Here is a 27,111-nt window from a genome sequence, read left to right as displayed (position 1 = left end):
TTCATTTTCAATTTTTCAGCAATTCAAATACATAATTTATTATCATCTTGAGAATACAAGGAACACAACATGGAGGAAGATTAAGAAAATAGGTTCCCAATAGTTAGTCACTACAGACTTTCTTTTTAGTGTTTTCTATTGGAATTTTTAAATGTCCTGCCATGGCTCTGTAAGAATAGAGCTGCCTAGAAAGGAAGGCAATGGGGCTGGGGATGTGGCTCAAGCAGTAGCGCGCTCACCTGGCATGCGTGCGGCCCGGGTTCGATCCTCAGCATCACATACAAACAAAGATGTTGTGCCCGCCGATAACTAAAAAATAAATATTAAAATTCTCTCTCTCTCTACCTCTCTCTACCTCTCTCTCTTTAAAAAAAAAAAAAAAGGAAGGCAATGAAAATAGGGACCCAAAGTTAGAAAGAGGTTAAGAGTAAAATCTAGGAGAAACAATATATTTTGAAAGTAAACATAAGGATCCCTCTTTATCCAGAATCTACATATCCAAATAGGTGCTAAGGGAAGAAATTATATCCTCCCATTTAATTCTCAAAATTGCCTATTTACAAGCAAAATAGGTAGTGGCGATTTATCTGAGGAGGTGAACTGTCTTCACAGCATTATAAAAGGAATGGCAGGGCAGAGGGAAAGGAAAGTGATGGGAGAGCAACTTGCTTTTAAGATACCATAGCTGGTGGGTATCAAAGTCTAAGACAAAACCTGTTATGAGTAAAGCTTTGACTCTCCCAACTTCCTTAAAAAATGACAATATATGTAATAGCAGCTTTCTATTGAAGAGTGAGATGGATTGAAAAAGAAATATTTATGGAAAGGGGTCAGATACCCAGGCAGTAAGGCAGCGTGGGTACTGACTGAGAGTTAAGTACTTTCAACCTCTCTGTTCTACAGATCAGGTTAAAAAACACAAATAAAGCAAATAAAGGGGTGAATATAAATTAATGCTGTGTTTCAAATGCAGCAATGAGATGGAGCTACAAGAAATTAAACAGTTCTGTAGAATATAACTTGGAAAGCACAACCCCTTCAACTTCTTCCTTCATCCCAGAAACATCGAAAGATGTCAAAGAACCACTATTCATTAAACACAACAGTAGTGGTGCTACAATCCTCTTATCATAGGAAAAGACATGTAAACACAAGAGGGTGGTGGGGCTGCACCTAGCATTGGGTATTCATTGAAAAGGACAAGCCTGAAGGAGGCTATGCAGAAGAGACCCAGGACACCCAATTTTCTCCAAACCTACCCTTATCAAAATTCTGAATTTGTAAATACTGAGGTTAGCCTGTTCATTTTTAGAATCTGGGGTTAGTGGAAAAGAAAGTTTCAAGGCTTTGTCTCCCCTGAACTTGTTCAATGGGGTTCACAAAGAGACACACATGGATCATGAGATGATTCTGAAATAAATTCAAGAATTTAAAAGATGGAACCAGATGCTGTGGCCCACACCTGTTATCCCAGCAGCTAGGGAGGCTGAGACAGGAGGATCTTGAGTTCAAAGCCAGCCTCAGCAAAAGCAAGGCACTAAGCAACTCAGTGAGACCCTGTCTACATAAAATACAAAATAGGGCTAGGTATGTAGGTCAATGGTCTAGTGCTCCTGAGTTTGATCTCCGGTGCCCCCCCTTTTCTAAAAAAAAGAGAAAAAAAATGTTACAGATTAGAGGTCATTTTTCTTCTTTTGAGGGGAAATGACCTAGCTCCTGCAGTCCCTGGTCTTAGAAGCACCTCCTTTCTTAGTTGGAAAGTTCCCAATACTCAACTTGATAGTCTCTCCTTCCCTGAAGCCTATATCCAACTTGAAACGATTATCCATTTCCTGAGATTCTTTGGAAATCTCAGATTCCTGCTTTACCCACTTGAAGTGATCTTGCAAGGAGACATTAAAGTCAAAGGCATTTCCCCAATCTGTGAATCCAGTGCCACTTTGCCCAATACCATCCTGGATCCAAATTTCAAAGTAGTGGCTAGAATCTCTCACTGTCTCCACAGCAATACCAGGATAGTGTTCTACTAGTACTTGAGTAAAGGGCTCTCCTGAAACTTTGTCTTTGAGTTTGATAATAGGCAGTCTTCCCTTTCAGAAGTAATTTGGAGAGGACCAGTCCAGTTAGGTTGGTCTAATTTCCAGTCAGATGCCCTGTAACCATGGTTGTAGGCTCAGGCAGAATCTGATAGACGCTGACATCTGGCTTCACACACAGCACAGATTCATACTCCAACTTGGTTGCAATCTTGGCTCCGCTCTGAGAAAAAACTTAAGTATTCATTGAAAGTAACCCATTATATGTGAATATACATAACATTTTAATGAAAAAAAAAACTAGTAAAGCAAATTGCATTTTTTATTTTTTGGTACTAGGGATTGAACTCGAAGGCACTCAATCACTGAGCAACATTCCCAGCCCTATTTTCTATTTTATTTAGAAACGGAGTCTCACTGAGTTGCTTAGGGCCTCGCCATTACTGAGGCTGACTTTGAACTCATAATCCTCCTGAGCCGCTGGGATTATAGGCGTGTGCCACTCTGCCTAGCTAAAATTTATTTATTATTTTAAAAATTTTTTATATTTATTTTTTAGTTGTAGTTGGACACAATATCTTTGTTTTATTTATTTATTTTTATATAATTATTTGTTTTTATATAATTAATGGGTGCTGAGGATTGAACCCAGGGCATAGCACACACTAGGCAAGCGCTCTACCGCTGAGCCACAACCCCCAGCCCTAAAATTTATGCCCTAAAATTTATTTTTATAATTTATAGATTTATGGAAATATCTATAAATTCCCCCTATACCCATACCCAGTTTCCCTATTTTTAACATCTTACATTACTGTGGTACATTTGTTATAAATAATAAAACCGTTATTGATACATTGTTGTTAACTGGAGTCCATTCTTTATTAAAATTTCCTTAATTTTTACCCACTATCTTTTTTTCTGTTCTAGTGCCTCATCAAGGATAGTATGTTACTTTGTCATCTTGTTTCCCTTGGGGTGACAATTTCTCTTACTTTCTTTTTTTTATTTTATGTGTGTGTGGTCTAGGGAATTGAACCCACGTATGCTCTATCACTGATAGAGCAAAATAAAATAAATAAACAAAATAAAACTTAAAACTTTTTTTTTGTTTATTTATTTTTATGTGGTGCTGAGGGTCGAACCCAGTGCCTCAGGTATGCGAGACAAGTGCTCTGCCACTGAGCTACAACCCCAGCCCCCCTCCTTTCTTTTTTTGAGGCTGGCCTTGAACTTGTAATCTTTCTGTCACAGCCTCCCAAGTTGCTGGGATTATAGGCCTGACAGTTTCCTCATTTTTTATTAGTTTGATAAAATACTGGACAAATATTTGGTGGACTGTTCCTCAGTTGGGGTTTGTCTGATGTTTTTCTTATGAATAGACTGGGGTTATGGGGAGTGGGGAATACAGAGGTAAAATGTCACTGTCATCATATCAACATGTGATATATACTATCAACATACCTTACTTATCACCCTTATTCACCTGACTAAGATAATATTAGATTTCTCCACACTGAAGTTCCTTTTTCCTTCTCTTTCCATGCTGTACTCAGGAAGCAAGCCAAAGCATCTTTACAAAATGTTTGGAATTCTTCTGCATGGGAAATTTGTCTCCTTTTCATGTACTTATATATTTAATCAATATTTGTATTAGTATGGATCCATGGATATTTATTTTATTATCTAGATTATATTTCAGTATTGTTTCATTTATTTATTTTTGGCCATGGTGGGGATCTTTCTCCTATTGGCTTCTCCCTTTCACATATTGCCATTCTTTTATTTGTTTGCTTTTAAGCACTTTCTTAATTTCTGGCGCTACATACAAGATGCTGTAGGTTTATTTTGTATATTTCCTGTCCATTTCTACCATCAACCATTTCTCCAAGAAGCCCAGACTTTTTATTGTAGGATAATATTTGAAACCAAGGACTGGACACTAGGAATGCTCAGAGTAATGTTATTTTTATTTTATTTTTTTACAAATCATTTTAATGTCTAGCTTAGTAGAAGACTTCTAGGTTCTCATATCTGCTCCTACAGTTACTTTATAATAATATAATCTTTTGATTGAAGTATACCAGAAAAATCCAGGATCACAAACATAGGCACTTGAAAAAGGGAGTAGTATTATAATTACTTTCTCAGATAAGTTTGGATGTCCTTTTGAATAAACTCCAGAAGTAATATTTTCTTTTCTTTTTTTTTTTTTGAGGGAGGCAGTACCAGGGATTGGACTCAGAAATACTTAACCACTGAGCTACATCCCCAGCCCTTTTTTATTTTTTATTTTGAGACAAGTCTCATCAAGTTATGCAGGGCCTCACCAAGTTGCTAAAGCTGGCTTTGAACTCATGATCTTCCTGCCTCACCCTCCCCAGCCTCTAGGATTACATATGGGCACCACCAAGCCTGGCTCCACAAATGGTATTTTCTTAAGTGCTTAGTTGCAACATGGTATCTAAAACCATATCTATGAATTTTCATATTGATATTTATTTATTTATTTACTTATTTACTTACTTACTTCTTTTTGAGTACTGGGAATTGAACCAAGGGGCACTTTACTATGAGCTACATCCCCTGAGCTACACCCACAACCCATTTTCCCTTTTTATTTTGAGATGAGATCTCAGTAAATTGCTTAGAGCCTTGCTAAATTGCTGAGGCTGGCCTTGAATTTAGGATCCTCCTGCCTCACTGGGATTATAGGCATATACCACACTATGTATCACTACACCTGGCTCATTTTGTTATATTAAAATACATTAATGTCTTACACTTCTAATGAACTTTTTAAAATCCATACTTGTATTAATATCGTTCCACTTCTATTATCATTTCACTGAATTACTTAGATCTTGCAAATATTGGCACATCTATCATACAGTATTAAAAAGACCTATCACCAGTGATCTCACAAGTATTTGAGCATTGGGAAGCTATGAAACACATGTAAGTTTTATAAAATTCTGATTTTCACTTGAAAGCTCAAATTTTATCATTAGCAATAAAGACAAGTTGTTTTCCTTTAAGTGATAAATTTACTTAATTCACTTTCAAGAAAAGTATCTACCAAATATTTGTGTCTGAATAATCATAGTTTATCCTTGCTTCTTTCAGATAAGAATGTCATTCCATGAGAAAAGCAATTAGTTCAGCTCATAACTCAAAAATTATACAAGTGCTTTTCTTGAGGCAGTGTTGTATTTCAGAATGAGCACAACTACTTTGGGTATACATCACAGATTATTTAAGAAGATGTACTTGAGAATTGAGACTTAGTAATAATAGTATAGAGAGGATGAGACTAGATTGCCAATGGAGTCATTGTTGTAGTACTGGCTGTGTTCAGCACAGACATTAGAGACAGCATTCCAGCCAGGTTATTCTGATACCTTAGCTCAAGCTAGGGTATCTGGCCTTCTCATCAGTTCTATGATCAGACCAGTAGACTTTCATTCTTCTCCTTTCCCCCACAACAACCCAGTACTGAGGATTGAATCCAGGGGTGCTTTACCACTGAGTTGTTTGATACAGAGTCTTGCAAAATAATTGCAAAATCACTGAGGCTGGTCTCCAATGTGTTATCCTCCTGTCTCAGCTTCCTGAATTACTGGGATCACAGGCATGTATCATTACACCTGAGACAGTAAATACCTTTATGTTTAATTTAACTAAGATCAGTTCTGCTGCTGCAGTCAAGAACCCTGCTCATTCTGTGATTATTAAAATTTGTGGCAGGCCTGGAGCATCTTTTAGTGCCAGAGATAAGAAAGTGGCCAGTTGAAGTGGCGCATGCCTGTAATCCCAGTGACCTGGGAGGCTGAGGCAGGAGGATCACAAGTTCTAGATCAACTTCAGCAACTTAGTGAGACCTAAGTAACTTAGTGAGACCTTGTCTCAAAATAAAAAATAAAAAGGGCCAGGAATGTAGCTCAGTGGTAAAGCACCCTTGGGTTCAATCCCTGGTACCAAAAAAAAAAAAAAAAAAAAAAAAAAAGAATATATTTTGTGAAATGAAAATAGTGTATCATCACAATATAAATGTAGGAACAGATATATCCCAGGAGTCTTCTATTAAACTAGACATTAAGAAGAGTTAAAAACATCAAAAACAGGGCCTCTCTGAATATTCCTAGTGCCCAGAGCTTGGTTTCAAATACCATTTGAAAAGTGATGGTAGTCTTTAGTTCACAATTAGGTGCCTCATAGTTAACCTTTCTGATGACTTGTGGTAATTAAAATTAGTAATCATTAACATTACTGAATGCTCATTACTGAATGAACATTCACTATCTAGTGACTTTCTTTTTTTTTTTTTTTTTTTAATATTTATTTTTTTGTTCTCGGCGGACACAACATCTTTGTTGGTATGTGGTGCTGAGGATCGAACCTGGGCCGCACGCATGCCAGGCGAGCGCGCTACCGCTTGAGCCACATCCCCAGCCCCTATCTAGTGACTTTCTAGCCTTGCCTACTTTCCAGCCAAACTAGACACATTGCTTCCCCTTCACCAAATATCCTTCCAATCTTTATCTGTGTCTAGAATGTACTTTACATCTCTTTTTTTCTAAATCCAAATGAAGACCTAGCTCTATTTTCAGTGTCACTGTAAAACTGGAGATAACCTTTGCCTTTGCCAAACCACTGATTACATTTCACCTGTTACCCTTAATGCTTTCTACTTCATAATAGGGTTATTTGTGTATGTGTTATTTCTGCTAATCACCTGTGCTTCTTATTACTGTGTGGTACAAATCTGTGATCCACAGGACTTAACCTTGAACATAAGTAAGTACTTAAAAACATTAGATGGATGAATTTTTATATACTAAATACACGAGTACCTTTATGGGCTGTTAAGATCTGGAGGGCTGCATAACCCCTCCATGATGTGGTGCCAAGCTGTGGAACCTCTTTTCTCCTTAGTAGTAAGCTCTTTTTGTTTTGCTACTTCCAGTTATCTCAGGTAAGCAGCTACCCCTTGCCCTCCCTATAGAGTTGCTATTATTGCTCACCATAAACCAGGCAATGAGAAAAACTTGAATTTTGTTTATTTAAAACAAAAGGCGGTAAAGACTTGAGGGATTTCCTGTGAGAAAACCTTCCACACGTGGCTTTAGTTTTTACTTTGGATATTTTGAGACGTTTTCTTCCTGGTTTTTGACTGATTTTAGAATTAGTTTAGATTAATGTTATATTTCATCTATATTTATCCAAAATTTACCAACCTTTGTATCAGTCATTAGAGGGAAGAGAAAACAGTCCTCAATAAACTGTTTTAATGAAAAAAGCATTTTGAATCTGCACTAGAAATGTAAGTAGAGCACTGATACCTTTTCTCACTCAAACTGAGTTATGAAGTTTTAGGTCAGTTTATCCACTGGGATTTTGAACTAGAAAACAAGGTGGCAATGTGATGCTAAAGGCTTCCAGCCCTAGCCTGCCTTTGTCTCTTGTGCTCACTGTAAGTCACTGAGGGATTCCTGTTTTATAGACTTAGTCTGTCCAGTTTCTTGAGCCATTCTCGACAGAAAACTGGAGAGACAATGACATTAATCATGCTATCGGATCTGGTATCTGGGAATAAACCTCGACACGTTTGTGTACCCCTAGTCCCAGCCTTCCTCTACTTCCACTTTGTTGGTAAAATCAGAGCAGTGGATCTATGTTATAAGACTCCTCTGAGACCGACGTGGAGCCCTGTCAAAAATCCTAGCCTAGGGCTGGGGTTGTAGCTCAGTGGTAGAGTACTTGCCTTGCATGCATGAGGCACTGACTGTGTTTGATCCTCAGCACCACAGAAAAATAAAATAAAGATATTGAGTCCACCTAAAACTGTCTAAATAAATATTAAAACAAAACCCTAGCCTAGGGTGGCTCATACTTGAAATCCTAGCAACTTGGGAGGCTGAGACCCCAATTTCAAAGCCAGTCTCAGCAACTTAGTTGTTAAGCAACTTAGCAAGATGCTGTCTCAGAATAAAAAGGCTGGAGATGTGACTCAGTGGTTAAGTGCCCTTTGGGGTTCAATCTCCAGTACCATAAAAACAAACAACAACAAAACCCCCAACTAGACTAGAATGGGTAGGAAGCAGTTGTCCCTAAAGACAGAGTAGACCAAAAGATGTGTGTGTCCTTTGAAGATAGTATCTGAATATTGATTTGGGGGGAAATGGTTAATAAGTTTCACATTATTCAAGTTACTTATTGCAATGTAACAAATCACCTCAAAACTTCATGGCTTAAAACAACAAAAATCATTTATTATTTCTAGGAATGCTGGGGGTTGACTGAACTCAGTGAGATGATTCTCTCTTGGAACCTGTCATGTGGGACTTTGCTTAGATTGTGCTCTCTGACATTTATTTTCATCTATATCTCCTCTATAAAATGTAAAAAAAAATTCTCTTATTTATTATTATTATTTTATTTTAAAATATTTTTGGTACAAGGGATAGAACCCAAGGGCACTTAACCACTGAGCCACATTCCCAGCCCTTTTTATTTATTAATTTTGAGACAGGGTCTCATTAGGTTACTTACCACCTTCCTGTGTTGCCGAGGCTGGCTCCAAATCTGCAATCCTCCTGCCTCAGCCTCCTAAGCAACTGGAATTATAGGCGTGCGTGTACCACCACGCCCAGCAGAAAAGTTCTCTTTAGTTATTTTTCTGGTACAGTTGTATCTAGATTGGAGACACTGAAGTTAAGAATTTCTTAGAATGTTAAGTGCTTCCTGTAGGTAGCAACTTTGCAGGTCCTGGTAGGGTGGTAGATGATGTGTGAGTATGAATATATTTTTCTTTATAAACTAAGTATATTATAGAAAAGCATGTGGTATGTCAATGTATAAAACAAATAGTTTTAAATATGCTGTTAACTGGCTTTTCTACTAAGACATAAATGAATATATATAGATATAATATATAGAGATATATAGATACAGATATATATATATATATATATATATATTTTTTTTTTTTTTTTTTTTTTTTTTTTAATCTGGATAAGGACCCAGGTCCTTCCTAAGTTGCCCAGGCTGACCTCAGAACTTGTGGTCCTCCTGCTTTAGCCTTCCTAATACAGAGTAGTAAGTTTTATATGTCCCAAACTAACAGGATTTTTAAAATAGCCCTTCTAGATCCCAAAAGGTTATAGACTATTTATTTAGATTTTTCTGGGCAATATAATTTAAACCTATATTTGACTATGTGGCAGAGACCCAACAAACCTGGTGCTGTAGTTTGGATATGGTTTAAGTGTGTGTGTTCTGCAAAGATTCAGTGTTGGAAACTTGGTCCCCAGTGTGAAAATAAGAGGTGGTGGGACTTTTAAGAGGTGGAGCACAGTAGGAGATCATTTCTGGCCCCTCCCTGCTTTCTGGCTTTCTGTCTCCCAGTATGAGCTCTTCCTTCTGCAAGCTCCTGCCATTGTTGTGCCATCCAGCATGAGGTGATATAGCTAGGAGGGCTCTTATCAGAACCAGCACCACACTGTTTGAACTTTCAGCCTTGAAAAATGTGAGCTAAATAAACTTACTTTCTTTTTTTTTTTAATATTTATTTTTTAGTTGGACACAATATCTTTATTTATTTATTTTTATGTGGTGCTGAGGATCCAACCCAGGACCTCGCACATGGTAGGCGAGTGCACTACAGCTGAGCCACAACCCAGCCCCAAACTTACTTTCTTTATAAATTACCTAGCTTCAGATATTTCATGATAATAATGGGAAATGGACTAACATACTAGGTTAAGGTAAAAGGGGAATTCATTGCCTCATTAAACACTAAGTCCTATAGTGACATTAACTTCAGTCATGGCTACATCCCAGGGTCTTAATATCATCAGGACATGATCTTCAGCTACTGCTTTCTTTTGTGTTTGCTTCATTCAAAGATAGAAAACAAAAATGGCCACCCTCAATCCTAGATTTAAATCTCCCCCATAGTTTGTGATCTAGGTGAAAACAGATCTCTTTCTTGAGAGTACCAGCTAAAATCTCCAGGGTGGACTGTAATTGGCTTGGCTTGGGTCACTCTGAAAGAATCATAGTAATCAATGGGAATGGGTAGCAAGTTGTTCATCCTCCCTGGACATCTGTCCACTCTTAAACTTAGAGGCTTGGGGCCTTATTTAAGAATGGGTAGGAAGTGATTTTCTCCAAAGCCATAGTAGACAGACCAAAAGATGTGTGTGTCCTTTGAAGATAGTATTTGAATGTTGATCTATGGGGAAAAAATATTAACTTTCATATTATTCAGGGTATTTATTGCTGTGTAACCAATCACCTCAGAACTTCTTGGCTTAAAACAACAAAAATTGCTTATAATCTCTAAGAATTCTAGGGTTGACTGGATTGGCAAGGTGATTCTCTTTTAGTCTGTCATGTGGTTATAATCAGACAGTGGCTGGGATTGAAATCATCTTGAAAGAACTGAGGTTAACTCCAGCTGGGCTTTCTCAAAGACAGCATGTGGCTGGGTTCCAAGAATAAGCTAAAAAGATGAGGCAAAAATTGTGTCCCCTTTTATGGCAGTGATCACAAGTCACATGGTATAACTTTTGCCATAGTCAGAGACTATGCCTGACTTTAAGGGGAGACGATATATCCCATATCTGTCTATCCCTCCACAGTTATTATTGCCATACTGGGGATTGAACCCATATACCCCCCATACCTCCATGAGAACAGTATCAATGTCACATTGTAAGAAAGTATACAGAATGGGAGATCTTAATGTTACCTTGGCAAATAGAATCTGCTACACATGTTGCCTTATTTCAGATGACTAGTTTTTGTAAAAAAAAAAAAAAAAAGAAAAAGAAAAAGAAATATAAATTAAGCTATGCTATATGGTCCTTATGTTGACCAGATTGTTTTGTTGCCTCATATCATATAGTATCACTTTTTAGCTCTCTGCCATTGGTTCTCCCTTCTTCATTGCCTTTTTGTTTTTTGCTAATTAATTGTATTGACTCCTCAATGCATAGTTTTATTAGTTGGTTAAGGCAGTAACCAGCATACATATGTAAAAACAGAAAGGCCCTTCTTCCTTGCTCCCCTAGCACAGTAAGCAGGGTGGTGAGTCTATAAGTTTACCCTGTAGGAGCTCTCCCAGGAACTTGGAATCTTTTTTTAAAAAATTATTTATTTATTTATTTTATTAGTTGCTCAAGACAATACAATGATCTTGACATATCATACAGGAACTTTGAATCTTGAACAGATGATGTCATTACTTAAAGAAGTGTTGGAGGCCATTTATTATAGGGATAGTACTTCAAGGAGATTCATGGGGCTCTTGGGACTGTGGGTTTTGTGTTCTAGTCTTTTCAGAATTCCTTTGGCTGCTGTTCATTTCTGAGTCTGGTTCTTCGGCTTTCTAACTAAATCTTTGAGTCCTCAGAGAGCCTTCTAATTATCATTCAAGAAAGCCAGAGTTGGGTTCTGTTGATTATAAGCCTTAACTGACAGATTATCATAACTACAGCTAGCTGTATTTTATACCTAAATAGATTTCTTTCTTGTGATGTGTGATATTGCCAGAAAGCTTAATTGAAAAAAGTGATACTTATTTTGTTAATGATTTTTGTTAAAGCAATATTTACTAACTTTTAACAGTGGGCCTCTTAACAACAGTGGTATCTTAGAATCAGAAGAATTAAGAATTATTTTTGTTGTTGTTGTTGTTGTTGGAATTGAGATTTCTTATTCACAGAATGGTTATGAGATGGGCTTGGAGATTGGGAATGCAAAATATGTTATGTAACATATATTTACTATTGGACTGTAGCATCTATTGATCCATATGATTACATATCACTTTATTCTTCAGTAGCACCAAATGTGCATTACAGATACTGTTGGGATCTGGCCAGATACCTATTCTGTGCACTCCTCCTACAGCTTCTCTGAACTTTTGCCTCTAATGGCTTATATCTGTGGCTCTTTCAAGGACTTCCTTTGGGTGACTGGCATCAACTACTGTAAGGGCTTGGCAGTTTACATCCCCCTGAGAAGTCTCTTGGCTGTTGACTGACTGGTGCAGGGCTATGAAAGACCAGTTCCTTTGCCTTGAATAAGCTCAAATTTAGAGGCATTTTTAAATACTCCAGAGCTCCCTTGTTAGATCAGGCTAAAGCTAGATTTTGTCTGAAATTATACCCTTGCTTGGCTGCTATTTCTTCCTTCTCTTGCTCCTCTCTCCCAGTTTCTCCTGGGAGAACCTCTTGATATCACTTGGACTTGAATCCTTCTCTCACAGTCTACTTCTGGGGAATCTAAATAAAATAGCATGAATCATAAGCCTTCCTCATATTCATAATCTTCGGAAACACTTTTGGGAACATGGTAATACACTGCTATTTCCAACGCATTCTTAGAATATTGACTTTTGGCACTTTGGGATGGCCAAAACATATATTAAAAATGACACTAGTGCATTAGCTGCATTTCTCATTTGGTTTAACTCATGGCTCCCTTTTTACCTTATTGAGTTATGCTGGTGTTACTAGATGTTAAATAGCTTATCTTAAAAGTCAGTCATTGCAGTCACAGCAGTGGATTGTCCCTCACTATGCATGGATCCTTATTGCTCCATTCAGAAAAATTGGTCAATATTAATTATTTAATTGCATTGCCTGGTAGGTTATACAGTCACTGTTTATTTCAGCATTGCATCATGAGAAGCTTTTTATCCTAAAATGGTTTCAATAATAAAAGATTTTTCTTTTCCATAGCATTTGATAGATATTTTCATTTAGAGGGCTGGGGATGTGGCCCCGTGGTGAAGTTCTTGCTTAGCATGTATGAGGCTCTGGGTTTGCTCCCCAGCTTCACCACAAAAAAGTGTGTGGGAGTGGATTTTCATATAGAACTATTTGGTACTGATGTGTGTTTTTTTTTGGGGGGGGGCATCATTTGACAGCTTTTTCTAATTGTTGGAGTTGTTTAGGTTCTTTTTGTTTTTTTCCCCCAAACCAGAGGTATATGTAGTTTACTTAAAGAGTCAGGTTCTACAAGATTTGTTAAGACAAAACACCAGGTTTACTTATTCTTCCTGCTTCTAATGCTTTTTGTTGCTGTTATTTTTTTCTTCATGACTTATCACTTTCAACTCTTAGCTAATTCTTTGGGTGTTAAATATGCATGTTAAGTAATATGCATGGAGCTAATTCTTAATTTTTTAATTTAGGCAGTATTTATTGAGTGATCCTTGGTTACAGATGAGACTTTTGTTCTTGACAAATTTGATTTCTCCTTTTAAGTTCTGTGTGTGTGTGTGGGGGGGGGGGTGCTGGGGATTGAACCCAGGGCCTTGTGCATGCAAGGCAAGCACCCTACTAACTGAGCTACATCTCCAGCCCTCTCCTTTTAATTCTGACAGTTTTTCTGTATACATTTTAATGAACATCCTTCATTCCCCCATCTTTCCAATATAGTTAGAGATTTTACTGATCAGCTGTTCTCTAAGTATGGACCAGGGACCCTTGTCTTACCCCCACCCAGACTTTTTCAAGGGATCTGTAAGGTCGGAATTTTTCATAGTAATAATTTAACTTTACTTTTTAAAACAGTGTACAAAGGAGTTTTCCAGAGACATTTTCCAGAGGCATGTAATGTGTGATCTGACTGCAGAAGCAAATATGAGAATCCAGTTGTCTTCTGTTGATGCAAAATGCAAAACCATGTCATTCATTTTTTTAAAAATGTTTTTCATCTGCAGCTAATTAAGCCGACTGAGTTCCTTTACTTGTGGTGGCCCAGTGTGCAATGGCTGCAAACAGCAATCTCCTCGGTAGTGTATGCAGCCTGTTTCTCATATGGGTTGCCCTAAGGGACCTTGGAGACAGCACTTTGAGTAGATGTTCATATTTCTGATCTCATGGTGTCCCTCATCTAGGCTCCAAACAGGTATGTGGGGTGCCTTTGGGAAACCCCAGGGAACAGTGGCCAAGGTTCATATTGGCCAAGTCATCATGTCCATCCACACCAAGCTATAGAACAAGGAACATGTGATTGAGGCCCTACGCAGGGCCAAGTTCAAGTTCCCTGGCCGCCAGATGATCCACATCTCAAAGAAGTGGGGCTTTACCAAATTTAATGCTGATGAATTTGAAGACATGGTGACTGAGAAGCAGCTCATTCCTGATGGCTGTGGGGTCAAATGTATCCCCAATCGTGGTCCCCTGGACAAGTGGCGATCCTTGCATTCATGAGGGCTTCTAGTGTGCTGTCTCCTTCTCAGTCACACACACACCAATATATCCTGTATTGTATCAAAAAAAAAATATATATATATATATATTCTTTTAAGTTGTCAATGGGGGGCTGGGGTTGTGGCTCAGCGGTAGAGCGCTCACCTTGCACGCATGAGGCCCTGGGTTCGATCCCCAGCACCACATAAAAATAAATAAGTGAAATAAAGGTATTGTGTCCAACTACAACTAAAAAATAAATAATAAATGTATTAAAAAAAAAGTTGTCAATGGACCTTTATTTTATTTATTTATATGTGATGCTGAGAATCAAACTCAGTGCCTCACACATGCTAGGCAAGTGCTCTACCACTGAGCCACAACCCCAGCCCTCAATTCATTTTTTGAAAATAATTAATTTTTTATGTTGACATATAAATTTTTTAAAAATTATTGTTATGATGTCACTTTATTAAGCACTTATTAGGAAACCAGTGTAATTGTTCATTACTAAAAATAGGCAAACAACTTTTAAAAATCACTTCTCCATTCCCTAGAGTTTTGTCCCTATTCTGTTTAAAATTCACTCTATTTCTTAGCACACCCCAGGCAGAGTAATAGTCAGGGCTTAATAAAAGACTAGTTGAAAATTTTTACATTGCCTGCACATCTACACAGTATAAAAATCAACTCTTCTGTCCTTTTCTTGTTTTGATTCCTTCACTTCTGGAACAATCACCTCTTACCCAGTAAAACTAGGCATTTCCAAAGTCACCTGCACATTACATATACTTGGAGGAGCTCTAGTTTTCAGAGGGATATTATAGTATGTGTGTATCATTTGCATCTGCCCAGAATCTTTTGAAAATCTTTCATTCGGGGTTACATTTGGTTAGCCTGCAAATTGTGAGTCCCTGTTTCCTAAGGTAGAATCATAGTTACTATAGTACACTATAAGAACCAGATTCCCTTGGTTCTGCATATATATCTGAGTGGAGTTGGGATGCAGATGTGAGCCATGGACAGTATTGAGCATTTAGACTACTCTGTTCAAAACTGTAACCATTTAAATTAATTAAAATTAATGGAAATAAAAAGTTCAGCTCCTTTGTCTCACTAGCTACATTCAAGAGCTCAGTAGCCATGTAACTAGTATACAGCATAACAACAGAACATTTCTATCATCATAAAAGTTCTATTGGACATTTCTGGTCTAGAAGGCAACAATGGCAGGTACTCTTCTGAATAGTAAGCTAGAGCAAGGGACTTGCAAAGCAACATGTGATAGAATGGACAGTGGCAGTAGTGCTTTCTCTAGAGTGGTTCCTGGATGTCTTTAGGTATTCCTTTCTGGCTTTGGGGCATCCAAGTATAGTTTTCATGTCCTTTTAGAGATTTTGTGATTGTCCTAATATCTAATCACAAATCTCTTTCTGTTTAAATTAGCTTAAGTTCATTGTAACTTAATTGAGAATTCTGATTTATACTGAGATGCTTTCTGACACACTTGATATTGGAGAGGGACAGTTGAATAATCTAATTGGTGCAATTTTTTTTGGCTCTGATTAACTTTGATCTTGGTGGATTTGATTTTCTTGCCAATCCAAACGATCATAAATTTAATGATTATATTGGGATGAAAGTAGGTGGCTATTGAAGAAAACTTAGTTTGGAGTATCTCCAAAAGGATAATTGTACACGGATGTAGGTAAAAGACAGGTGTCTTTTCAAGTTTTGATCATCTCTTATTATCATTCAGAACTTCCAGAGCCCCTGGAGAGCAGGAATCTTGAATCTTTTTATTGCCCTAAAGATGACCTGCTAACAAGGCATAACAGGAGTCCCCGGCAGCCCTAAAGTATTTTGAGAAGAGCCTGGAGGAACATTTGTTGATCTCAAGAATTTTTTTTTTTTTTTTTTTAAAGAGAGAGTGAGAGAGGAGAGAAAGAGAGAGAGAATTTTTAATATTTATTTTTTAGTTCTCGGCAGACACAACATCTTTGTTGGTATGTGGTGCTGAGGATCGAACCCGGGCCGCACGAACGCCAGGCGAGCGCGCTACCGCTTGAGCCACATCCCCAGCCCAGATCTCAAGAATTATATGGAGGTTTTAGTGTAGGGCTTAAGGAAAGTTAAAAGATTATATGCACTGTTTACCCATCTTCTTATATTACTTAAACTTCTGTCTTTGTTGGGGTCATTTTAGCTACCTCAGTAGCCTCTTCTCAAAAGTCTCTGGGCCTTTGGACAATTCCCTCAAAGTGCTGCTTCTGTGACCATAATTTCTTTTTGCTATTTATGCTTGTTCTATAGAAAGTAGGGATTGAATATTTTAGTGAATGACCTTTTAGGGAAAAGGGAGGTGGTTTCTTCTTATACTCAAGATTTAATTGACATATTAAAAGTAAGCTGTTTTTTTTTCATAACTCCTCTTTGTTGCAAAAGAAAAACATTGAAAAGAATATTACATTCTTTAAAATTAAAATTTTGGGTTGAAATGCTATTTAGTTGGGAAGTAGCAAATCTTACCTGGCAGGGTTGTTTTGAAGATTGTAAATAAAAAGTACTTAGCTTAATAACTGCAGGAATGTAGAAGACTTGAGTAACTGAACTATCTTTTATTATTACTTCCACCACTTACCTCCAATACTGTCACCCAGACTGCTGCTGCGACATTGCCAACTCTGTTCTCTCTAGGAGAGAAACAATAAGCTGAATGTCTGCTGCTTTTCTGATAGGGCCCAGTTTTACATGGTCTCTAGTTTCTTAGTGCAACTCTGGGGCTTGTACAGCTTCTGCAACAACTCCCTGTTGTTTCAAACCAGAATGTTTCTCCCTTGTTATTGCTACAAAGTGGTCACTTTTTGAATTTGGCACTTACTAGTATATGAGTTGACTTTGGAAGGTAGAGGCTACCAGACCTGTGAGCTGTAATTACATTTTTGTTTAATCTCCTCAAAATCTTGAGCTCTTGGTCCTTGTTTGAGTTGGGCAGGGGTCCAGTATAGTATCTGCTGCTGCCCACCACTGTCGGCTCTTTATTGTCAGCAGGAAATCTTGGCAAAGCAAGTAGGTATGTGGCAGTGGCTGTCTCCTTGTCTATCTGCTCTCCCACATCTGATAGTAAACAGCAGACATCTTCATTGGGAAAGTGTGTTTGGGTGATATATTTTGTTGTTGAAAAGTCATCAAAAGTTAAAAAAAAAAAAAGTAAAAGAATATGGCCAACATGTGGCTACTGCTTGGATACATCATTCCAATTTTTATTTCCAGGTATAATGCCAGCAAAATGGCATAGTATTCTCAGTTGCCATAGTAGACCCTTGGTTTTGGTGAATTTAGAGTTTTCCATTTCATTTATTTCCCAGGATCCTGAACAACTTTGGCCTGAACTAGTGTTGAGCCTGGTAAGCTGCGTATCCATGTTGGCCTCTACCTCTAGCAATTTTTGTGAAATGCCATAATAGCATTTGTGAATTTGGAGATTTACAAAAATATCAGGGTATATAGCTTTAGAATGTTAGGATCTAAGCCGGGTGCTATGGTACATGCCTGTAATCCCAGCAATTCAGGAGTCTGAGGCAGGAGGATCACAAGTTCAAAGCTAATCTCAGCAATTTAGACTCTCAGCAACTTAACAAGAGAGTCTTTCTTAAAATAAAAAGGAAAAGTTCTGGGAATATAACTTAGTGGTTAAATACCCTGGGTTCAATCCCCAGTCCCCCCAAAATAAAAAATATCGGGGCGGGGGATGTGGCTCAATGGTAGCGCGCTCGCCTAGCGTGCGTGCGGCCCAGGGTTCGATCCTCAGCACCACATACAAACGAAGATGTTGTGTCCGCTGAGAACTAAGAAAAAATAAATAAATAAATATTTAAAAAATTCTCTCTCTCTCTCTGTCCCCCTCTCTCTCACTCTCTCTTTAAAAAAAAATAGTTAAGGATCTACCATGTTTTTAAAAATTTAATCTTAAATATATATATTTATATTTTAAAACCCACATAGTTCCATAAGGCTTATAGTTATTTTTTTTAATTGCTGCCTTTTCTTCCATGTCTCCTACCCCACTTCCCATGCGAATTTGCCTCCCCTTACTCCTAATATCCCATGTTATGACTATGTAAATCTTGTCCGCAAATGAACCACTTGGTATGCTACAACTAAACAACCTCTTATTTTCCTGGGGCTAATCATTGCCTCATTTAAAAATTTTCTTGTTTCTTTAAGAATTTTTTTTTTAAGAGAGAGTGGAGAGAGAGAGAGAATTCTTTTAATATTTATTTATTTTTTTTTAGTTTTCGGCAGACACAACATCTTTGTTTGTATGTGGTGCTGAGGATCGAACCTGGGCCGCACGCATGCCAGGCAAGCACGCTACCACTTGAGTCACATCCCCAGCCCTAAGAATGTATTTTTACACTTTGATGAAACTGCTAAAGGCTTCCCGTTCCCATCCACATCAGGTGATCTATCCATTCCTTTTTTTAAAAAAACCCTTAGAGATTTTCTTCCTGACTACTCCTTCTTCCTCTATTCTAGTCTGAACTGGTTGTTCTTGGCCCACTGCCTAGTTGTCATCTCAAGCTTTATCACCATCTAAAATTCTCTTTGCCTGTCTTCTGTGGTAGGTATTCTGTTTTCTATGTTGTTCCTTGATCTTTCCCTGATTTATTCTCAACTTTACGGCTTTAGAAGCTTCTTGAGACAGAAGATGAGGGAAGTAAAACCTTGCATTCAGTTCTTGCTTGTCTGAAAATGTCTTGGTTTACCCTCATAATTGATTGGTAGGACGTAGAATTCTAAATTAGAAATAATTTTCTTGGAGAAATTTGAAGGAAATATCTTCTAGTTTTCAACATTGCTTTGAAAAAGCCTAAATGTCAATTTTATTCCTGATTCTTTGTCACCTGCCCCCAACTCAGGATCTTTAAATCTCAGATGTTGTAAAATATCGTGGTAATGAGCCTGGTGTAGTCATTTGTTTCTTCATTTATATTGTTGAGCACTTAGGGGCTCATTTAGTCTTCATAAGAAAATTCTTCGGTTCTAAAATTTGTTCTGATATTTCTTAAATTATTTTTCTCCTCTTTTTCTGTCTTTTGTCTTTCTTATAGTCAGAGTTGGACCTCATTAATTAATTCTTTTTTAAAAAATCCATTCACTTTTATTTCTCCTTTGTTATGTCTTTGAGAGTTCCTCAATCATTCTCTTTCAGCTCTTCCATTAACTTTTTGAAAAAACTTTTCATGCTGGGCATGGTGGTACACGAAGAGGCTCAGGAAGAGGATTACAGGTTCGAAGCCAGCCTCAGTAACTTAGCAAAACCCTGTCTCAAAATAAAAAATAAAAGAGAGCTAGGGATGTGGCTCAGTGGTTATGCATCTTTGGGTTCAATCCCTGGTACAAACACACACAACTTTTGCTATTTTTAATTTCTTCTTTTAAAAAAATTTAAAAGTACATTATTTCATGGACGTACTGTTCTTTCTCTCTGATGATGCTAATTATAGGTGTTTTCCCCACTGAGTCTTCTTTGCTTTTTCTTGCATTGCTTCTGTTTCTTCCAAATGCTTCCCTGTCCCCATTTGTTTGCTGCTTTGTCTTTTGTTTTTTCTTCCAGTTTATGTTCCTCCTAAATGTTCATGTTTAAGAGTGAAGCACTGACTATGGTTGGAAGCCAAGTAGGGACAGATGGGCTTCATAATGTGGAAACTAGATGGAGTCCCAATTGTTGTATTGGAGGGGCTTCCAAATATCAGGTTCTCCAGAGAAGAATCTCCAGGCTACTTCTTGGGAGGTATGAGTCTGGCTTTTAGTCTTCTAGCTGAAGAGGTCAGAGGGTATCCCATCATTTGAATGCAAACTTTAATTTAAAACTTTAGCTTTCAGTGTAGTGCTGATTCAGCCTCAGTGGTCACTTAGTGCCCTGAGTACAGGTTCAATTCCCCAGGCCCTGCAGGAGACTGGAATGCTTACTTTCCCCAATAGGCCACCACTGCGAGAGGCAAGAGCCCCTTCTTTGTCTCCTGTTGTTCCCCTATCATAGCACTTGTAATTCTTTATATTAGAGTTGCCTGTTTCCCTTAAGAAACTGAATCCGATCATTTTCTATTAACTTAGGTGCATTAGCTATTTAGTCTCCATATTTGTGTCCTGAGGCTTAGCCATGTTCAGCCAAATCCCATCCCAGAAGCCACAGATTGATTCTCTGGAGAGGGTGAAACAGCTTTTAACTCTGTGGCTTCTTCAGCTGAAGAGCCTGTGGGCAGAAGGCACCAAGGAATGCCTTTTGAGAGTTACTGGCCTGGTATTTTAACCACATAATAAGAGATTATCCCAAGTCAAGGGTAGGGGACTTCGAACCAGCAGTCACAAAGTTCCTAGGAGATGTAGTAGTTTCTCAGATGAAAATAGTAAGTTCTTATTTCTAATGAGTCCAGAAGATAAAAACATACAGACATTTAATGTCTTCTTTTTAAATTTTTTAGTTTCAGATGGATACAATACCTTTATTTTATTATTATTATTATTTTATTTATTTATTTATTTATTTTATTTTTTAGTTCTCGGCGGACACAACATCTTTGTTTGTATGTGGTGCTGAGGATCGAACCTGGGCCCCACGCATGCCAGGCGAGCGCGCTACCGCTTGAGCCACATCCCCAGCCCTATTATTATTTTTTTAATGTGGTGCCCAGGATCGAACCCAGTGCCTCATGCATGCTAGGCAAGCAGCGCTCTACCACAGCCACAACCCCTGCCTGACATTTAATGCTTCTAAACACAGCATTGGAAAACTATAGAGATATATGTGATATTTTAAGTAGTCAGAACAGTGAGTTTAGTACAAACTCTGTAGTTCAAAGTAGACTCTGAAAAACTGGCTTTGGACCAAGATTGTTTATCTTGTTTTCCTTTCCCATTTGTTTTTTTAAATTTATGTATAGGTTTATTGGGCTTTCTTGAGCTATAATGTATATATCATAAAATTGCTTATTGTAACAAATATACATATTTTAGTACATTTTTAGTTGTATACCTGTGACCATAATTAGAACATTCTGTCATACCTACCCCCAAATCCCTCTTTCCATTTGTATTCATTCCTTAATCCTGTCATCTACTGTCTCTGAAGATTTATCTTTTCTATGCCCATGGGATTTTTTTAAATTGAGTAGACTTTCAGCCACGCCTCCTTCTTCATCTCACATTTACTTTCCTTCTCCTGGCACCTGAGCCACTTGTTTCTGAGCCTTTGGGGAGAGGGATTTATATATGTCAGGTTGTTTTATCTACTGCCAGTTTAAGAGCATTTGGGGTATGCAAAGACTGTATTCATTCACTTGCTTCCCAGCTTCCAAAATGTCATTGATGTCTTTTCTCCCTTTCTGATTTTTCTAGGGTTTATACCTTTATTTATCTATTTATTTATTTTTTATTTTTTTAGTTATAGGTGGATACAATGTCTTTATTTTGCTTTATATGGTACTGAGAATCGAACTTAGTGCCTCACACATGCTAGGCGCGTGCTCTACCTCTGAGCCACGATCCCAGCGCCCCCTCTACCTTTTTAAAAAAATGTTGTTTTTTTTAGATGTAGATGGACCTTTGGTTTATTCATTTATTTTTATGTGGGTGCTGAGGCTCGAACCCAGTGCTTCACACATGCTAGGCAAGTGCTCTACCACTGAGCCACAACTTCAGCCCCTAGAGTTTATACCTTTAAGATGAAACAACAAAACCAAAAATTATAGCATCCTTTTTTTTTTTTTTTTTGTACTAGGGATTGAACCCAGGGTTCAATCATATCCCCAGCCCTTTTTTATACTTTATTTAGAGACAGGGACTTACTGAATTGCTTAGGGCCTCACTAAGTTGTGGAAGCTGGCTTTGAACTTGTGATCCTCCTGCCTCAGCCTCCTAAGCCACTGGGTTTACAGGCATGTGCCACCGTGCCTGGGTGTAGTGTCTTTTTAATGGGGTTTCAGGAATGGGGTTGGGGGGGGAGTGCATGTGTGTAATTTACTACCATCTAGAACCAGAAATCTTCTAGTTTAATTTTGATTTGCCCTTTTGCTTATTTAAGGTTGTGAAGACCGGAATTTCTTGGCATTCATTTGCTGCTCTAGAGAATGTAGAATCCTGACAGACTTGTGTGAGGTCAATATGCCTTCACACACACATTGGACTTTTCTAACTCAGACCCTTTAGTATTCTAAGTGGGTCATATGAAATTATGGGAAGCTTATAAGGAGCCCACGTGTGTACACAAATTGGCATCTGCTCCTTATCTGACAAATTCTTAGTTTGGGTGCCCATCATTGGAGACATCACAAGGTTTTAACAGGTACAGGCTTAGCCATCTGTACCTTTCTTTTTGTCTCACCCTTTGTGTTTTGGCTTTGCCTTATGCTTTTCTAAGTCTTAACACTTTTCTTTCTTTGTTTTTCCTATAGGATCATGGATTTTCCTGGTCACTTTGAGCAGATCTTCCAGCAGTTGAATTACCAGAGACTTCATGGCCAGCTGTGTGATTGTGTCATTGTAGTGGGGAATAGACATTTTAAAGCCCACCGCTCTGTGCTGGCAGCATGCAGCACACATTTTCGAGCTCTGTTCTCAGTGGCAGAGGGAGATCAGACCATGAACATGATCCAGCTGGATAGCGAGGTAGTGACAGCGGAGGCCTTTGCTGCGCTGATTGACATGATGTATACCTCCACCCTCATGCTGGGGGAGAGCAATGTTATGGATGTCTTATTGGCAGCCTCTCACCTGCATTTGAACTCTGTTGTTAAGGCATGTAAACATTACCTAACAACAAGGACGCTGCCCATGTCTCCCCCCAGTGAGCGCGTTCAAGAGCAGAGTGCCCGCATGCAGCGCTCTTTTATGCTGCAGCAGCTGGGACTAAGCATCGTGAGCTCAGCCCTCAATTCCAGCCAGAGTGGCGAGGAACAGCCAGCCCCCATGAGCTCATCGATGCGCAGTAACCTTGACCAGCGGACACCCTTCCCCATGAGACGCCTTCATAAGCGCAAGCAGTCTGCAGAGGAGCGGGCCAGACAGCGCCTCCGCCCCTCCATGGATGAGTCTACCATTTCAGATGTCACAGCCGAGAATGGGCCTTCAGGGGTTCATTCTCGGGAGGAGTTCTTTTCACCAGATTCCCTGAAAATTGTGGATAATCCTAAAGCTGATGGAATGAATGACAACCAGGAAGATAGTACTATGATGTTTGACCAGACTTTTGGTGCTCAAGAAGATGCCCAGGTGCCTAGCCAGTCTGACAACAGTGCTGGTAACATGGCACAGTTGTCCATGGCCTCTCGTGCAACTCAGGTTGAGACTACTTTTGAGCAGGAAGCTGCAACTGAGAAAAGTGGCTTCCAATGTGAGAATCCTGAGGTTGGCCTTGGTGAGAAGGAGCACATGAGAGTGGTGGTAAAATCTGAGCCTCTGAGCTCACCTGAGCCTCAGGATGAAGTGAGTGATGTGACCTCTCAAGCAGAAGGCAGTGAGTCTGTAGAAGTGGAAGGAGTTGTTGTTAGTGCAGAGAAGATAGACCTCAGCCCTGAAAGTAGCGATCGGAGTTTTTCAGATCCCCAGTCTAGCACGGACAGGGTAGGTGATATCCACATTTTGGAAGTTACAAATAACCTAGAACATAAGTCCACTTTTAGTATTTCAAATTTTCTCAACAAGAGCAGAGGAAGTAACTTTAGTGGGAATCAAAACAATGATGATAACATTCCAAACACCACTAGTGACTGCAGGCTGGAGGGCGAGGCCCCTTACTTGTTAAGTCCAGAGGCTGGGCCTGCAGGCGGGCCCTCCTCTGCCCCTGGCTCCCATGTGGAGAACCCATTCAGCGATCCTGCAGACTCCCACTTTGTCAGGCCCATGCAGGAGGTGATGGGCCTACCCTGTGTGCAGACTTCAGGTTACCAAGGAGAACAGTTTGGGATGGATTTTTCCAGGTCTGGTTTGGGCCTCCACTCCTCCTTCTCCAGGGTAATGATGGGTTCCCCCCGAGGAGGAGCCAGTAACTTTCCATACTACCGCCGCATAGCTCCCAAAATGCCAGTTGTAACTTCTGTCAGGAGCTCACAAATCCAGGAAAACTCTGCCAGTTCCCAGCTAATGATGAATGGGACCACATCCTCATTTGAAAATGGCCATCCCTCCCAGCCTGGCCCCCCACAGTTGACCAGGGCATCTGCTGATGTCCTGTCAAAGTGCAAGAAGGCCTTATCAGAACACAATGTCTTGGTTGTAGAGGGAGCTCGAAAGTATGCCTGCAAAATCTGCTGTAAAACTTTTCTGACTTTGACAGATTGCAAGAAGCACATCCGCGTTCACACAGGTGAAAAGCCGTATGCCTGCCTGAAGTGTGGCAAGAGGTTTAGTCAGTCCAGCCACCTGTATAAACATTCCAAGACTACCTGCCTGCGCTGGCAGAGCAGCAATCTTCCTAGCACTTTGCTCTGACTATTTGTCCTCAGGAGACAGTGCCAGCTAGTTGCGGGACTAAAACTAAAATGGTTTTGGTGGGTGGTTAATGCCATTGGGTTTGAGGCTTCCGCTGCCCAGTGGCTCTTGCAATTTTCAATGACTAGTAAGTGGACAACTGTTCATGTAGCACTTGTGCTGCAGCATTTCTGAGTGAAATGCGCATCTGGGGAGAGGGATGTGATCCCTGGAACCAAGTTCTTCCTTAGGGTTGAGTGACATAGTCATAAAGTAGTTTGTAATTGATGTTAAAAGTGGCACACTTAAAAATTGAAGTGCAAAAAATTTTTTTAGCAATTTTTGTAAAGCTCTGTGAAGCATTTAATTACATATCCTATATGTAATGGGAATATTGTATCCCTGTACAGTGATGCAAAGTACACTTACGTGTAACCAGTGGCAACTTTGTGCCTGTCTGAAAGGAAGGCCCTTGAAGACAGGCCTGTTTGCCACAAATGCTTTAAAGTGTATCTTGAGCTAGTCCTAGGCCTCAGAAAGTACTGTATTTTTTATTTTTGTCTGATTTGCAGTCATAGATACTGCACTTTGGTGCTGACACTGGGCCCAGGGCAAGCATTCTCTTAGACTAGGTGTATATACTTTTGAATACATCTCTGTTGGATAGATGTTTTAAAAGCTTCTGGTTTTAAAGGCCAAGTTGTAAACGGAGTATGTACTTATATGGAGTGACAAGTAAGATATTGTTTCTGTGTGTGCAGTTTTAGCAGTATTTTAACCAACTCGTATTACTGATGTCACAGTTCATGTTTGAAAATCAGGAAAGAGCTAGTGTTTGTCTTTGTTTTGATGATGTGGAGTCATGTTTTGTGGGGTTTTTATGGTGCATTTACCTTTTGCTCCATCCAGACCTCAAAGGCCAGTCCAGCCTGACGCATCCCACCCTCGGACAAGCCTGTTCTCTGCTTCCTTTCTTCCTATACCCACTATGGCATCCCTCCCAGGCCTAGATTCCTGTTTTCAGTTATAAACTAACCAAAAATAATGCCACCCCTCCATGGGTTTTATTATTGTTATATACCATACTTTAAAAGTATAGACCCTAAACTTTTAGTTTGTTCTCCCAACTGAATACTGAGTGTAGTTTGAAATCCAAATGTGGTAGTGTTCATGGACTAGTATTTTCCATGCTCTGTATGAGAGTAAGGCAGTCCATAGCACAGAAGTCACCAGGAGCATTCAGAACTGTTGGGAGAAACATTTGGGTCACTGCCCAGGGCCTTTCTGGGCCTTCTTGTCTCACTTGCCCATTTGGGTCAATGCCCAGGGCTTTTCTGGGCCTTCTTGTCTCACTTGCCCAGCTTCACCTTGCTGTCCTCTGACACCATGCCATCGGGGGCTGTTGGTGGCACCTGTATCAGGCCACATACTGGCTCACATAAACCAGGGGAAACAGCACAGGTTCATGCATCTCTGTAGAACTCAGTTCAGTTCATGCATGAACATGAGTTCATTTTATTTTTTTAATATGGCTTTCTCAGAGATACTAAACCATTTTTGTGCATAATTCAGAGAATTTATTCAGTTCTTATGTTTAGAAAACTAAGTATTTATGTGTCACCTAAAACAAAACTGAACGTGTCTTCTCCTCTTAATAATATAGTGTGTGCAGTTATAAATCTGTGGATAAGCCCATAATGTTCACAGAGGGCTTGGCATCTCTTAGGAACTGATTCCCTGAGAGGAAAGCTCAAAGGGAAACCTGTGACTTTTCCTTTTGAGCAGACGTGGGAAAGACACCATTGGAGGATATGGGGTCACCTGTGAAATCCAGTTCTACATGTGGCTCATTGTCAGCAGTCCTTATCCAACAAGTTGTAAGGGGTTCTACAGCTACCACCACCATGTGACATAGGACCCACATCCTGTGAGGAGTCAGATGGGTCAGCATGGAGAACAGGAGGCCCTGCCTGGGCCTAGGGCAAGAAGCCAGTGACACTGGCAGAACAGTGCAGCCCTCCTTGCCTTCCATTTTGAGGAGGTGCTGCCAGGAGCCTGTCCTCTTGTCCCTGCTCAGGCATAAGTGTACTTTGCTTTGGGGCCTGCCTCTGACACTCCTGGAGCCTTGCCTCTCCACTGCTGGATGGAACCTGGAATCTCATCTACCTCTTAGTTTCTACATGTGAGAAGCGAGCTTGCAGGCCAGTGTCCCTCGACATGCTGTAGCACTTAAAAAATAATCCTAACGTTCCCTGAAAACCAGTCCCTGGGTTCCTATGATCTGGAGTTTGTACCTGGATTATCTGGTGTTGGGGACCTGAGTTTTGATTGGTTAGCCTTAATCACAGCCTGGCATAATCATGTAGAATCTCTTCTGGTGATCACATCATTAAGTT

At 39.4% G+C, this 27,111-nt stretch overlaps 1 protein-coding gene, 1 non-coding gene and 1 pseudogene across 2 annotated transcripts in view; 2 read left to right on the top strand and 1 right to left on the bottom strand.

Annotated features, from left to right (window-relative positions):
* Positions 1–24,967, top strand: part of Zbtb5 (zinc finger and BTB domain containing 5) — a 30,905-nt gene extending 5,938 nt beyond the window's left edge. The window contains exon 2 of the mRNA XM_026415087.2: positions 22,702–24,967. Within this exon, the coding sequence (XP_026270872.1) occupies positions 22,706–24,736 (2,031 nt within the window). The 5' untranslated portion in view covers positions 22,702–22,705 and the 3' untranslated portion in view covers positions 24,737–24,967. The remainder of the gene's footprint in view (positions 1–22,701) is intronic.
* LOC113175885 (adaptin ear-binding coat-associated protein 1 pseudogene) lies at positions 1,710–10,731 on the bottom strand (annotated as a pseudogene).
* LOC113176018 (small nucleolar RNA SNORA70) lies at positions 13,768–13,902 on the top strand. Its single transcript, XR_003300030.1, has one exon. It is a non-coding gene; the product is annotated as a small nucleolar RNA SNORA70 (small nucleolar RNA).
* Positions 24,968–27,111: the final 2,144 nt, after the last annotated feature.

Source organism: Urocitellus parryii, chromosome 4 (assembly GCF_045843805.1).
Source record: "Urocitellus parryii isolate mUroPar1 chromosome 4, mUroPar1.hap1, whole genome shotgun sequence".
NCBI classification, from domain to species: Eukaryota; Metazoa; Chordata; class Mammalia; order Rodentia; family Sciuridae; genus Urocitellus; species Urocitellus parryii.
The sequence above is the reverse complement of the archived record's forward strand: the minus strand, read 5'-3'. Positions and strand labels throughout refer to the sequence as shown.